At 44.4% G+C, this 16,177-nt stretch overlaps 1 protein-coding gene across 1 annotated transcript in view; it reads left to right on the plus strand.

Annotated features, from left to right (window-relative positions):
• Positions 1 to 4,850: 4,850 nt before the first annotated feature.
• The window catches only part of LOC144791572 (uncharacterized), a 51,782-nt gene continuing 40,455 nt past the window's right edge, over positions 4,851 to 16,177 (plus strand). Inside the window, exon 1 of the mRNA XM_078666291.1 lies at positions 4,851 to 5,169. Coding sequence (XP_078522417.1) covers positions 5,052 to 5,169 — 118 coding nt within the window. The 5' untranslated portion in view covers positions 4,851 to 5,051. The remainder of the gene's footprint in view (positions 5,170 to 16,177) is intronic.

Genomic DNA, 16,177 nt, shown 5'->3' on the forward strand with positions numbered 1-16,177 from the left:
ATTGTGAAATGTAACAGAAAACAAGGCATCATCATGTCAAACTGATGTGAACATGCCTAACTATTACACAATATGAAGTTTGTGGTTGATGATGAGATATTCACATGAGGACAGTGATATGAAGTCCAGAGCAGTACTGACACACATACAGCAGTGAACTTGTCCATCACATTTCCAAACACACTTTTAAACAATTGGCTACAGATTCAGATGTGGGTCTCATTGCAAGAATCTGCACTCTGTGCATAGTTAGCTGGCATTTAAAATATGTTTCCTGTCTCAATTGTTCTCAGCTGCTCCTTTGGTGTGCCATACATCTGCTTGTACAGGGGAAGGACAGTCTCTACCAGCTCCTGCAGCTCCTCCGGTGTGAAATCTGGGGCCCCTGCTCTCTGTGCTGCAAGACATTATAGTTCCCAAAGGATGTGAACAGCAGTAGAGAGATGGGGAGGTCAGTAGAAGTGCAGGTTCTGAAGGCAAGTGATATGTATAGTAAAATTCAAGACCTATTACTAGAAGGCATAGGCAGTCTTTTGTGCAGGTTGTCAAAGGGATAGGTCCACGTCGGTCACATTTTCCAAACTCGTCCAATGGATTAATTTGCTGACTGACACTTCGCCTACAGCGTGGTTCAAAATAGCAGGCGGTCCGTGACTTAGATTGGTACATTAGCAATGCAAGTTCGCAGCATCGGTTATCAATGTAGGTGGACAAAATCAGTGAGCCGCAACTGTCACCATAACAAGTTTCAGCCTACGGCTGTGTCTGCCTTGGTTCTGAACCGCCTACCCCGACTTTTGAATGAAGGTTCAATTGGTGACAGAAATCTTGAAAATTTTCTTGTTTTGTATTACACCATGCCTGGCTAAATTAAATTGTGTGTTGAAGTAGCATACAGATCAAATTCCCGCATCCACATGATGAACTCACCTTGAGAGGACCCTGAAACACTTATTGGCAGGCTAAACTAACATGAAAGTACACAGTATAGTTTCTGATGTACAATTTCCTCTCAAGCAGTAGGCGGCCACTGTTTATTAACGGGTGTAAAAACACCAAATAATAGTGTTGAAAGCTGCTGTCAAACACTGTGTGATCTGTGTGATGTCCAGGTGGAAAGGTGGTGTGTGTCTGATGTACAGTTTCCTACCTCCGCAGAGGGCCTATACACTCCAAACTCAAGCACCCTACTGAAGCATTGAAAGATAAAATGAGACTTTTTAAGTGGTCTTTGTGTACTATGCTTGAGTGCACAGCTGCATATTGAGAAATATGTATATTGTCAATGGGTTCTGTATTTCATTGTATGTGCAATGCAGACATGTTAGCATGACAGTGTCCATTGTGTAGAGATATCAATATAGGACTAGCTATGTTGTGTTAGAGGAGACTCAGAAGGTATATCTGTAGGCAAACCCTTAGGTTTGGACATGAAGCCCTCACACACCAACCTAGTTGGTGTCATGCTTCATCATCGGGCCCACCACAGTGACACCGAATGTGTCCCGGGTGTGCTGCGACTCCAGATTACTGAGGAGCAGGTATTCTTACTGAGTGTGCAGTGCTGGTGAGAATGGAGGTGAAAGGTTTAAAAGCTATCCAGGTGGTCCCAGTTCCCGAGGGTAAAGGTAAATTTAATACCTGGGCCCCTGTTAGCAAGATAAAAAGGCTGTGGACGTTGTGGAGTATATTAGGGGCTCCTACGTCCTTGTGGTCTACATGTTTCAGCCAGGCCTTTTGATTAAAACTGGCTTTCCTCAGGACCAAATGAGTATGTGTGAGTGAAAATAAACTATATTAAGTGAAAGTGTATGGTAAAAAAGTGTTGCACTCGCTAAGGTGCCGTACGTGTAAGAGGGGGATTCCCTCTGCTTTACTGTACATAAAACACAAAACAGTACAGACATACAAAGAGAGTCATTGAGAATGGTATTAACCAAAACACAACAATTGCCGACTTCTGGTGTGCGTGAGCGACCTAGAGCGGCAAAGAACTTAGCCATGAGTGTGCCATGGCTATAGTGAACTATGGCGGTAAATTATTAAACGCAGTGGCAGTGGTGGGCTACACAGCGAAAACAGGCATAGCGTGAGGTACAGGTAAGTGTAGTACATAATTCCTCACACTTGCTACTTGCTGTTAAAGCCTCATGGGTCACTTGGCAGGGAGGGAAAGGAGACCCTAAACATTTGTAGAGGATTACAGTTAGGATATCACCTGTGGAGAGAAATTGCTTACCCAGAGCGTTGTGCAGAGATCAAGCTTACTCACGGTATTTCCGATCAGCGGTTCCTGCGACCTATCGTCCTGCTCCAGTGTCCCGAGTGAGCTTTGCCAGAGTCAGGTAAGGGCTTAAATAGCCGGTTTGATTGTTATCACCTGGAGAGGGGAGAGGGCGCGGTCGCGTTTTCTGTTTAGGGCGCAGGCGCTGGGAGCTAGCGGTTTTCACCTAGCGCATGCGCAATGTGAGGTTTCCAGCGCATGCGCGGTAGAGGTGAATGCGAGCGCTATGCAGTCGCGCATGCGCCATGGTACTGGGTTGGCAATGGTAGTGGCAAGTGCGCGCGGGTCCGTGCGCAACTGAAGGAAAAAGAAAGGAATGAAGTAAAAGGCCCAAGTGGGTCCCTTATTATTTAAAAAGCAACAACAGGGATTACAAGATATATATAGGTCAAGGAGGCAATTACAGAATAGTGCTGCAAGACATTATAGTTCCCAAAGGATGTGAACAGCAGTAGAGAGATGGGGAGGTCAGTAGAAGTGCAGGTTCTGAAGGCAAGTGATATGTATAGTAAAATTCAAGACCTATTACTAGAAGGCATAGGCAGTCTTTTGTGCAGGTTGTCAAAGGGATAGGTCCACGTCGGTCACATTTTCCAAACTCGTCCAATGGATTAATTTGCTGACTGACACTTCGCCTACAGCGTGGTTCAAAATAGCAGGCGGTCCGTGACTTAGATTGGTACATTAGCAATGCAAGTTCGCAGCATCGGTTATCAATGTAGGTGGACAAAATCAGTGAGCCGCAACTGTCACCATAACAAGTTTCAGCCTACGGCTGTGTCTGCCTTGGTTCTGAACCGCCTACCCCGACTTTTGAATGAAGGTTCAATTGGTGACAGAAATCTTGAAAATTTTCTTGTTTTGTATTACACCATGCCTGGCTAAATTAAATTGTGTGTTGAAGTAGCATACAGATCAAATTCCCGCATCCACATGATGAACTCACCTTGAGAGGACCCTGAAACACTTATTGGCAGGCTAAACTAACATGAAAGTACACAGTATAGTTTCTGATGTACAATTTCCTCTCAAGCAGTAGGCGGCCACTGTTTATTAACGGGTGTAAAAACACCAAATAATAGTGTTGAAAGCTGCTGTCAAACACTGTGTGATCTGTGTGATGTCCAGGTGGAAAGGTGGTGTGTGTCTGATGTACAGTTTCCTACCTCCGCAGAGGGCCTATACACTCCAAACTCAAGCACCCTACTGAAGCATTGAAAGATAAAATGAGACTTTTTAAGTGGTCTTTGTGTACTATGCTTGAGTGCACAGCTGCATATTGAGAAATATGTATATTGTCAATGGGTTCTGTATTTCATTGTATGTGCAATGCAGACATGTTAGCATGACAGTGTCCATTGTGTAACATTTGTCTGCATGAAGTGCTGAGTGCAACTCAAGATGTATGTGGTGTACTTGATACGATACATAACATGATCCTACTGTGTTTACGACAAAACTCGCTCAGTCAGTAGAAATGCCTGAGTCATATGTTATTTGCTTGTGAGATTTGGTCAATGTCCTGCTTGATTTTGCATCAAAAAATCTCTCACTAGTGATGAGTCTAGTGTACTTCCTTCCTGTGTAACTATATGTTTGATATATAATCAGAAATGCCATGTCTGCTGTGGTATGTTTACAATCCTTTTTTGTTCTGTGAAATCTGGTTTGAACTGCCATGGACTGTCACGTGTGGTTACTTGGTCTTTGATATTTGTCTAAGTGCATGTTGCTGGGCACAGTGTTATCTAACACCTAATGTGTTAACACTCCACACACATGTATCACTGAGGAGCAGTAATGCAGCCTCCCATCTACAGGCCCTTTCCTGACCTCCAAGCCATGTAAGAGAGAGACGTGATCAGAAAATACTGTCTCAATAAGGTGACAATAAATGATTTGTGCCAGCAGTTGGCACCTTCATTGCGTGCACATAACTACTATCGTACATCACTGATGACCAAAGTTAAGGTGATGGCAGTACTGCATTTCTTGGCCACAGGATCATTCCAGTACACAGTCGCAACATCTGTCAGAATGTCCCAGGCTATGTTTAGCAATGTACTTTGGGATGTAATCGTAGGCATTGACCAAACACATGGACAGCTACATCAAGTGCACCAAACCAGGGGAATTGACCAATGTCAAAGCAAAAATGTTATAGGTTGGGCTGAACCCCACATGTCATTGGAGCAATCGATGGGACACATATTGCCTTTATACCACCATAGGCCAATGAGCAAGTGCATTGGAATCTGAAACACTTCCACTCAATCAGCATGCAGGTGGTCTGTTTGCCAGATATGTGTATTTCCCACGTTTGTGCCCAATTTCCCAGAAAACCCCATGAGTAGTACATTCTATGCAACAGCATCATACTCTGTTTGATGATTCAAATACTTCCAGAGCCGGCCTGGTTTGTTGGTAATGATGTTTGTTGTCTAATGATGTTTGTGTGTCTATTTAGTAAACTTTTGCTTAAACATTGTACTCATTTCTGTCTTCTGTTTAGGAGAAGCAGGATACCCCAAACAGCCATGGTTACAAACGCCATTGTGGAATCCAATCAGTCCAGGAGAAGTCCACTTCAATGAGGCCCATGAGAGGACCAGGCATATAATGGAGTGGACTTTTGGCCTACTGAAGGCAATATTCCGCTGTCTTGACGATCCTGGATGACCCCTAGATTATTCTTCTGTCCCGGATTACCATTGCCAGTGCATGCTCCACAACATGGCAATTAGGAAAAACATCCCTCTCATTGAAGATGAAGAAGACTAGCAGATGCGAACAACTGAGGATCCGGGACTGGACAATGAAGGAAGTGGTGAGGAGGACGGAGTTGACTTGCGACAAAGGCTTATCAACAACTTCTTTTCATGACTGTAAGAATGCACTGAGATGTATTTCTAATTCTAAGTGTATGTTGTTGTGAACTGTGTGGGCTATGTGTATGTACACATCAGAGTGTTAGATAAGTGCTTGTGCAGGGCAGGTTTTGGATCTGGTTATAGTTGCATGCACACTGTGGCATTCATGCCTAACTAGTGTTACCTTTCAGTTCACTTTGCAATGTCATCAATTGAGGAAAGTTTCTGAGTTGTGCCATCACCAGACATATAATGCTGTGTCTGAGTACAACTTGGAGATGGAATGATCCTGGGAATGTCTGGCACAGACTTTAATCAGTACAAAAGGGGGTGATGATGGACGGAGCATCTGAACCAATCAAACACTCACACCCAGTCAACAGATCTTGGTTTAATCCATCACCGTTCTTTAGCCCACTCTGCCACCCCAGTTCAGACATGGCCATATGCAAATCAGTCTGACCCTGTGCCTCATGGGAACAGTCCAGCCCGAACTACCAAGCCATGCCTTCCCTGGCTATGTCTGAACTGGGGTGGCGGAGTGAGCTAAAGAACGGTGATGGATTAAACCCAGATCAGTTGACTGGGGGTGAGTGTTTGTATTGTCAACGCTCCGTCCATCACCACCCTTGGTTTTTCTTTGTTCGCCCTAAGTTGGCAGGGTATACTCAGACGTGAGTCCCTTGCTCACTTTGCCACTGGAGTCAAGCAAGCCCGGCTGAAGACAGCTGTAATGCCAGAAACCGGTCCTGGGAAGCTTGATTCCGGTCCAGGGAAGACATGGCTTGGCAGTTAGGGCTGGACTGTTCCCATGAGGCACAGGGTCAGACTGATTTGCATATGGCCATGTCTGAACTGGGGTGGCGGAGTGAGCTAAAGAACGGTGATGGATTAAACCCAGATCAGTTGACTGGGGGTGAGTGTTTGTATTGTCAACGCTCCGTCCTTCACCACCTTTGGTTTTTCTTTGTTCGCCCTAAGTTGGAAGGGTATGCTCAGACGTGAGTCCCTTGCTCACTTTGCCACTGGAGTCAAGCAAGCCCGGCTGAAGACGGCTGTAATGCCAGAAACCGGTCCTGGGAAGCTTGATTCCGGTCCAGGGAAGACATGGCTTGGCAGTTCGGGCTGGATTGTTCCTATGAGGCACAGGGTCAGACTGATTTGCATGTGACCATGTCTGAACTGGGGTGGCGGAGTGAGCTAAAGAACGGTGAAGAATTAAACCCAGATCAGTAGACTGGGGGTGAGTGTTTGTATTGTCAACGCTCTGTCCATTACCACCTTTGGTTTTTCTACAGACTTTAATCAGACATATCTGTTGCAACACCTTCTTGCACTTTTAGGAGTGGAAGTTCCTACGATGCCAATGGACTTTCTTCCATCGTGTGTTCTTTAGTTTGCAATAAGTGTACCATCATGTGCTCAAAAACAATGTGGTTGTGGGGATAGACCATGGTAGATCCCATTCATATCACCTAGATGATTGATGAGTTAAAAACTTGATGTAGCTGTAGATGTGTATCCCTACAGTATGTCACAGTGCAAGTGCCACACCACTAGCTTGTAACCTACCTAAAGATGCAGCACAACTTGTTGTAATGGGACTTGTTTGAACTGGTCTGTAGTACAGTCCTGTTTACTTTTCTTTTGTCTATTGATTGTGTATGACAATTATGTTGTTTGTGATCTGCAGCCGGGTATTCACACAAATGTAAATTTGTGTTTCGCATTCAAGTTTGCATTGTCTGATGTAGCTCCTCCTAAAATGTTGTTTTGTTGATTGAACATGATGAAATATCTTTTTGGTCTAGATTGTTGAGTGGGATGTGAACTTGTGATGATTGTTCATACAATTGATGATCTGTGAATAGGTACTGTGGACTAAAATGTGTATAATACACTGAAACTGTTTAACTGTCTTGTGGTACGACATTTGATAGACTTTGTGGCACCTAAGTTTCGATTTACATGTACTTGTTGACCTGGCTTCCTTACTCTTTCATCAGAGTGATATAATTATACTTACAACAATTTGAGATAGATGTCACAGGAACAACATGATCTGGTATTGATACTCAAAGTGTTTTTATTTAACAAACATGGTGAATAGGTGATGACACACAATATGGATCAGTGAAAAGAAGAAAAAAAAGTAGAGAAGTTGACAGTATTGTTGGTTGAAATCCAAAAAGTCATAGACTCAGTTATCAGAATCTAAGGACCAACAGCATGCTTCCATCTGATGTGGAACATTTGCTATGGATAGTTAACAAAGTGAATGGCTAGATCACAAAGAAGGATGTCAGGTGCGCTATTTTTTACTGGCTGGGGGCATTGCCACCCGACTCTCCATTATCTTTCTTAGGATGACCCACGCCATGTTTAGGGGGGGGACAACAACTGCAGGCTCCTGTGGTATTGAGGATTCTCCACCAGGTGCAGTGTCCCTCCCTGTGGCATGTGTAGATATTGAGGGTACATAAATTGACATGGCACAGGGAGGGGTATTTGTGTGTGAAAATGCCTGGCAGAGTGGGATCTGCCTCAGAACCCTTATGACCTCATCCATTTGGTTGTTCAATCACTCAAGTCTTTGGTCTTGGGAAGCCTGAAGGCGTTCAATGTTCCAGTGGTGTTCAGAAACCAGGCCCAATGCTCCCTTGTACCCCTCATAGGCACCAGGTAGCCAGGAGAGGTTGGTCTGGGCATCGGTGACACCAGCTGTTTGCCGATGTGGATCCACACATCCCCTCCCACCACCCCTACCCCCACGGGTTGGCATGGTTGGTACCTGCATATTCAAAGCAGATCCTCCTTCCTCATTGACTGGGTTTGTGTCCGTCAATTCCAGAGTGGACTGTGTTGCAGTGTTGGTACCCATGTTTGATGCTATATCTGTTGTGGTAGGGGACAGCTTTGTGTTGGTAGCTGAGGTGGGAGATGTTGCAGGATCCTGCTGGACGTGCCAGTACTGTCTGCTGGGCCAAATCTGATGGGCCAGGTTTCTCGTCCAAGGGTACAGAAGAACCTTCTTCGACGGGGAGCTCATTCAGGGTTGGAGTCTGAGCCGGGCTGGTTTCTTCAGTCTGCATAGAGGTGTTCCCATGTTACCCTGTTGGTACAGGTATGACACAGTCAATTATGTGAATATACATTGTACCTCAACTGGTACACATTAAGTAAATGCCTGAATGCCAAAACTGTATTGAATGGATGATTTGACATCTATCCCCATGATGTTAGCCTTTTATTGGTATAAACAATGCAACATTATGATGATGTGGATTATGGTCTTGCTCCACATCTGTGCTGATATGCTCATGTTCTCAAATTGGATTTAAACACGTCTTCTGACATTGAGTTGTATCTGACACTCTGTAGATGACATTTAGGATTAGTGAGATCCACATCTAAATAATTGACAAGACATACATACTTATCTATTATTAATGTTATTTATTATTTGTGTGTGCTGTGTATGGTCTATTTATCACCAGACACATTGAAGTAGCAACCTGAGTCAAAACAGTTTGTGTATTTTCCCATATAATGGAGTCATCATGTGAGTGATGAACTCATCCTTTTCTACTCAAGAGACAGTGGTACCTCAGCCTGAGGTGCACAATATTGTGTATACACAGCTCAGTGAATTTACCTTTACACTCCATAGTGAGATGAGTTGGTTTTGGAGGTACATTACAGGTGACTGTCTCTGTGAGCTACACATCCCTGCTGGGATGTGTAGTTGGTGCAATGATTACTACAGTTAATACCAACAAGAGAGAGAGGGCATGAGTAGACACTCCTGTACCCCAGACAAGGTCACAAATAACAACAAAGGAGTGACTCAGTGAAAAAGAAATAGAAAAAAGGTGCTGCCTTAAACAAAGAAGTGAAGCTTGTTTGTTCACTCTGTACTGTGAATGCGGTCGTTATTCCCACAAACACACGTACATGGTGTTCAATCTCTGTCCCCCTGTGAATACCCAACGAGGTACCTTACCAGGACACAACCCATCGGGTGCAAAACTCACCCAAGAATAATGTAAGGGAGAGAAACTTCTTTTCTTTTTGAAGGACCCTCACTCACCACTAGTTGGTGACATGCTTCATTATTGGGTCCCCGCTGGGGTGACCGAATGTCCCCCCAGCGTGCTACGACGCCTGATTACAGCGGAGCGGGATGTGGTGAGTGTAACAGGGCCCAAATTAGGAGTGACTATAAGTGAGTGTGCCAGTGTGTTAAAAAATGCGAAGGTTGTAGCCTTTACAAAAATCTTTAATAATGGCCAACCTGCAATAGATTAAAAACAAAGTGAACGGACTACACAGGGTTCTAAGTTAGGGAACCGGAGTCCTAATAAGTGTACAAAATGGTCAACATGTTTCTGCTGTATTCAGTTGCAATTTGCTCAGCATTCGTCAGGTACCTAGCAAAAAGTCTTCCGGTGGTATGCGCGCGCTAAGGCGCACCCTCCCGTGAGGCTCTATATGTGAAAAATTCTTATTTATGTGTGAAGATTCACACGACAGTCTCCATCATTATCCACTGCAATTTGCAGGAATAACCTAGAAACCTGTTAGGAGAAAAAAGACAGACAGTAACACATAAACGGACCTCTAGGTTAAGTCCTTTGATTACAAGCAACAATTATCAGTGATGGTCTTTTACATTTCTAAAATGGAAGGAATGTATACCTAACGTATATTTTACGATGGTGGACCATCTAACTAATCAGGGGTGAGTGCCCTAGTTCTAGGGTATCATCCAAAACGTCAGTCCAACTAAACCGACCATTATAGAAAAAAATCAAGTGTCTGCACTGCTGCTTAGCGCGCGCATACCACCGGAGGACTTTTTGCTAGGTCCTGACGAATGCTGAGCAAATTGCAACTGAATACAGCAGAAACATGTTGACCATTTTGTACACTTAATAGGACTCCGGTTCCCTAACTCAGAACCCTGTGTAGTCCATTCACTTTGTTTTTAATCTAATGCAGGTTGGCCATTATTAAAGATTTTTGTAAAGGCTACAACCTTCGCATTTTTTAACACACTGGCACACTCACTTATAGTCACTCCTAATTTGGGCACTGTTACACTCACCACATCCCGCTCCGCTGTAATCAGGCGTTGTAGCACGCTGGGGGGACATTCGGTCACCCCAGCGGGGACCCAATGATGAAGCATGTCACCAACTAGTGGTGAGTGAGGGTCCTTCAAAAAGAAAAGAAGTTCCTCTCCCTTACATTATTCTTGGGTGAGTTTTGCACCCGATGGGTTGTGTCCTGGTAAGGTACCTCTTTGGGTATTCACAGGGGGACAGAGATTGGACACCATGTACGTGTGTTTGTGGGAATAACGACCACATTCACAGTACAGAGTGAGCAATGATTACTACTCCCACCCAGCCCAGCCAGCCCATCTTAGCCTATTGTTTCTTGCCAGTGAGAGGGAGTGTAGTAGCAAGATGGCTGACAAAGGTGCTTGTTGTTTGGAGTGGAAGGCCTGCTGGGATTTGTGGTGTTTTATGACAGCCCTCCCCTCCCTTCACTTGAACAATGTCATCCTGTCAGTGAGGATGAGTGTAGTAACACTATGGTTGACAGAGGGGGATTGAGTTTGGAGTGGAAGGCTTGCTGGTATGTGTGGTCAGTTCAGTTAGTACTCCTGCCACCCAGTTCAGCCGGCCCACCTGGGCCTATTGCTCCTACCAGTGAGGGGAAGTTGCATGGAGAGATGGCTTACACAGGAGGCTGTTGTTCTTAGGTGGAGTGTGTGTGGCTGATGGTAGGTGTGGATGTATGACGGTACGACGCGGGCTATTACCACGCGTACCGTTACAACGCGTGTTTTACAACGCAAGTCATTACCACGACTTGCGCTGTAGGGTGCGGACTTAGGAATAGTTTCATTTACTATTCCAACACCAGTTCCTGTGGATAGTAGGGAAGGTGTTGGAATAGTAAATTAACTATTCCTTGTCCTTGAGCGCCCTCCAGCGCAAGTCGTGGTTACGACTTGCGTTGTAAGAGACGCGTCGTAATGGTAGCGCGGGGTAACATCTGCGTCGTAAAGGATGTTCCCCGGTAGGTGTAGCCCTTTCCTTTTGGGAGTTTTAATTACTTGATGAAGTTGTTTGCATTACATACCTGGTAACTACTTACTCCAGTTAAGGGTGATTTATTTTTAATCTTGACAGATGTTGTTGTTACTTCCATGATGGGTTAAATTGATGTACACTGACAGCCTACATGTAGACATTTTTTAAAATCTGATTGTGTAATGTTGGATGTTCAGTGTGGGTATGCTTGTTGTCAGCATTAGTTACACATCTACAATACTTTGGTTACTGCTTCATTTCCAAAAAGTCATCATTATAAAACTTGGATCATAGCAGTTATATGTGGTACGGTGTCATGACTCAATTGTGGCTAATGTTTGGTGGTCACTTACCAGGCTCCATTATTTCTGGTATTCCAAAAAAGCTCTCCGGTGGCAGGATGGCATGTACCTTCTCCTCCCAGGCAGTAAAGGTTACGGGTGGCACAGGAGGGCCAACGCCTGTATGTTGTGCGACCCTGTGGTTTCTGTTGGCTATGACCTTGACCCTCCTCCTGACATCGGACCACCTCTTCCTTATATCCTCTATCTTATAAGGGGTGCTTGCTATCATGTTCACCTTGTTAACTATCTTGTTCCACATCTGGCTTTTCTGGGTGATGGAAGTTTATTGGACTTGGGTCCCAAATAACCGTGGCTCAACTCTGAGGATTTTAAAATCTGACTTCACCATAAGTATTGATTTTAAATTGTGATTCCAGAGACACCAAACTTGAGATGGCCATCTCTTCAATATTGGAAATTACACTTTCAAAATGTATTAAGGTAATCCCAATGTTATCCAATGGGCAAGAAAGCCTTGAAATAGTGAAAAATGAATTTGTTTTTCACTACCAGGACCTGTGAAGCATAAAGGTACATGTCCTACCTTTACAAAAGTAGGTGGCACATCTGTCCATCATTTGTTCCTGTTCCTTTTGCTCTTTTGTCGCCATAATTGAGATGGGTAGGCCCAGACATGGGTCCTGTGCTCACTTCGCCACTGGATTCAAGCAAGCCTGGCTGATGAGGAGTGAAGCCTCGAAACCGGTCCCAGGAGGCTTGTTTAGGGAGGACCTGACTTGGCAGTTCAGGCTGTACTGTTCCCTCGAGGAACAGGATCAAGACTGATTTGCATACGGCTAGGTCCAAACTGGGGTGGCGTGGTGAGCAAAAGAACAATGGATTAAACCCAAATCTTTGTGACTGGGGGTGAGTGTTTGCATTGTTCAGCATTCTGTCAATCATTTGTTCCTTTTGCTCTTTTGTTTCCCTGAGTAAGAAGGGTATACCGGATATGGATCTTGTGCTCATTGCGCCAATTAATTCAAGCTGGCCAGGCTGATATGGGGTGATGCCCTGAAATCTGTTCCAGGATGCTTGTTTCTGGTCTAGAGAGGACCTCGCTCGGCAGTTCGGACTGGACTATTCCTTTGATGAACAAGATCAAAACTGATTTGCATATTGCTGCGTCCAAACTGGGGTGGCGTGTTGAGCAAAAGAATGATGGATTAAACTCAGATCTTTGTGACTGGGGTGAATATATACATTGTTCAGCATTCTGTTCACCATTAGTTACTCTAGCTTTTTTGTTGCCCTAAGTGTGAAGGGTATGTCCAGACGTGGGTCCTGTGCTCACTGTGCCACTGGATTCAAGCTAGCCAGGCTGATGAGGGGTGATGCCTCAAAACTGGTCCCAAGATGCCTGTTTACAGTCCAGTGAGGACCTGGCTTGGCAGTTTGGGCTGGATTGTTCCCATGAGGAACAGATTCAAGTCTGATATGCATATGGCTGGGTCCAAACTGGGGAGGCGTGGTGAGTAAAGAAGGATGGATTAAACCCATATCTTTGTGACAGGGGGTGAAAGTTTTATTGTTCACCATTCTGTCCATCGTTTGTTCCTTTTACAGACCCACTAGTAGCATTTAATGTACAGGCCATAGGCATATGTAGTGCACTTTACTCGGGAATTATAAGTAAATTAAATATGACAACTGGGTATTAGCCAATGTTGCTATGTTTAGAGTAGAGAGCACAGGCACTTTATCATTGGTTAGCAGTGGTAAGGTGCTCAGAGTTCTAAGGCCAACAAAAACAAGGTCACAAAAAGTGGAGGAGGAAGGTAAAATGTTTGGCAGTGACCATGCAGAGAAGGCCATTTCCCAACAGGAGAGTTATGTCAATCAATCAATCATGGAATTGTAAGTGTGCTACTCACCTGTGAGGGTCTCAAGGCGCTGAGGGGGGTATGCAGATCCGTTCAGTCGAAGAACGAGATTTTGGGAGCCTTTCTGAAGCTGTCCAGGGAGGGAGCACGTCTGATGTTTGTCAGTAGTTTGTTCCAGGTCTTGGCTACTATGTGAGAGAACAATCTTCCACCAGCTCTGCGAATCAATGGGTTTCAGCTGGTGGGAGGTTGGCGGATCAGAGGTTTCTATTGGGTATGTGGAAGTTAATTCTGTTGTTGAAGTTTTTGGGGCCGTTGTTATGTAGGCATTTGTAGGTGTGAGTGAGGATCTTGAAAGTGACTCTATTTTCCACGGGGATCCAGTGGAGTCTCCCCAGTTGTTGGCTGATGTGTTTGTGCCGGGGAATGCCGGACGAGTCTGGCCGCGGTATTCTGTATTGTCTAGAGTTTACGGAGTAGGGACTTGTTGATTCCGGTGTAGAGAGCGTTTCCATAGTCCAGTCTGCTGGTGATGAGTGCATGGGTGACTGTCTTCCTTGACTCCGGGGGATCCACTTGAAGGTCTTTCGAAGGATGCAGGGGGTGTTGAAGCAGCTGGAGGTGACAGAGTTGACCAGTCGGTTCATGGCAAGTAATGAATCGAGTACAATGCTGAGGTTTTTGGCAGGGCCTGAGAGGGTGGGCGGGCTTCTGAGGTCAGTGGGCCACCAGGTGTTGTCCCAAGCTGAAGAGGTGGTTCCAATGACGAGGACTTCTCTCTTTTGGGCGTTGAGTTTTAGGCAGCTGTTGGTCATCCATACTGCGACATCCTGCATACCTCTCTGGAAGTTGAGTTTAGCGGTGGTGGAGTCTCGGTGAGGAAGAGGATGAGCTGGGTGTCATCAGCGTAGGATACGATGTTGAGGCCATGTTGTCTGAAGATGGCTGCGAGGGGGGCCATGTAGATGTTTAAGAGAGTTGGGCTCAGTGATGACCCCTGCGGGACTACGCAGGTGATTTCCATGGGGGCGGAGAGGAAGGGCGGTAGTCTGATCCTTTGGCTTCTTCCATTTGTTGAGGAAGCGTTAAAGGAAGCTGTGTATTATCAGCATAGAAATGTTAAGTGATGATAGATTGTTTCAGGAGATACAAGAGGTTTCAAATAGACACTAGACAAGGTGATAAAAACCTTGTTGTTTCCCAATTCTGAGTGATGCTTTGTGTTGTGTTCACTAGAGACTGTTTCCAGTTATGATGTTAACCAACTAAGGACTGCGTCATTTATTCTTATGTGTTCTTTTATGGTGTTAAGAAGAGTGCTGTAGTTCACTGTACCAAACAATGCTGGGAGTTACAGGACAATAAGAAGCAAACAATTGCCATTGTCCAGGTCGCAATGTTCAAATTAGAGTGGTAGCCATGTTACACATATCCATTGTGGTGGTCTGAGATGAGCCATATATCTTTTAGCTTAAGGGCAGAAAGTGCTGTATACTGTGTACACTATAAGTAAAGCACTGTGCAGTGCATCACACAAAGCACTGTGATGTTTGATAATGTGATATTAAGTGTATAACCTCTTTTTAAAGCACTGTGGGATATGAGAACAGATGACGATTTTGAGTGTAAAACCAGACTATAAACTGATGATATATATGAAGAAATAGAGTGATTTATAATCATATAATGTACAATCTTCCTATAAAGTGCTGTGAAGACTGTGGATAGAAGTGTGTGTAGAAATCTGATCGAAAGGTCTCTGTAAAGCACCATGAGGCCTACAAAGAAAGGGTCTTGTATTATGTAGAATCTGCCCTCAAAACACTGTCACATCTGGTAATCTTGAATCGTTTTATTTTTATTGAAGTGTAATGCTATATTGACATCTGTTTATATAATCTAACATCCTAAAGACAATATGGACTCTGCCTGTAAAACAGCGTGAAATCTCAGAACAAAAGTATACATTATAACTACAGGCAGTTCTATATCTTGTGCAACATGTCTGTAAGGAGCAGGATAATGTAAGGCAGAAAGATAAACCTCTATCAGGTCTGAGGATAAAAGATACTGTAAAACACGCCCCTGGTATTTAAAGCGCTATGGGTTCTGAGGATAGCAGGTACTACCCAATGTTAGCCCTGTCTGTTAAGCACTCTGCGGTCTGAGCCAAAAAGTTGCTGCAGAATGTTTAATATGTCTGCAAAGTGCTGGTTCCTCTTATTAAAGGAAGCACTATATAATTTGGAACCTCCATATAAAGTGCTGTAATGTCTAACGATGTAGAGTGCTGCATAAAATGTATGGTATGTGCAAAGCAGTGTGACACAAGGAGAACAGATTGTGACATATAATGTGCAACCTATCTGTCAATTAAAGAAATGCATGTGGGGGACATTGTGTCCATCACATGAATTCCATTCCTTTAACCTATTTGAAAAGCCATGTGAGATCCGAGGGTAGAAGCTGCTACATTATGTTACCTGCCCATAAAGTTTTGTGAGAACTGAAAGAAGGTGGGAAATAACGTTTAACATAGCTTTATATGTTTATATCACTCAATTGGCTAGCAGGAGATACTAGACATCAGTACCAACTAGTTAGTATTACGTACAAAGCTGTACACACAGCGGGGCAGATTTATGATACCTGGCGCATCCCCAGGGATGCGCCAGTTATTTTGCGCCGCTGCTCCGCCACCCATGGTGCGCCGCATTCACAATGCGGCGCACCATGGGGCAAAAACGGCACA

Source organism: Lissotriton helveticus, chromosome 11 (genome assembly GCF_964261635.1).
Source record: "Lissotriton helveticus chromosome 11, aLisHel1.1, whole genome shotgun sequence".
Lineage (NCBI taxonomy): Eukaryota > Metazoa > Chordata > Amphibia > Caudata > Salamandridae > Lissotriton > Lissotriton helveticus.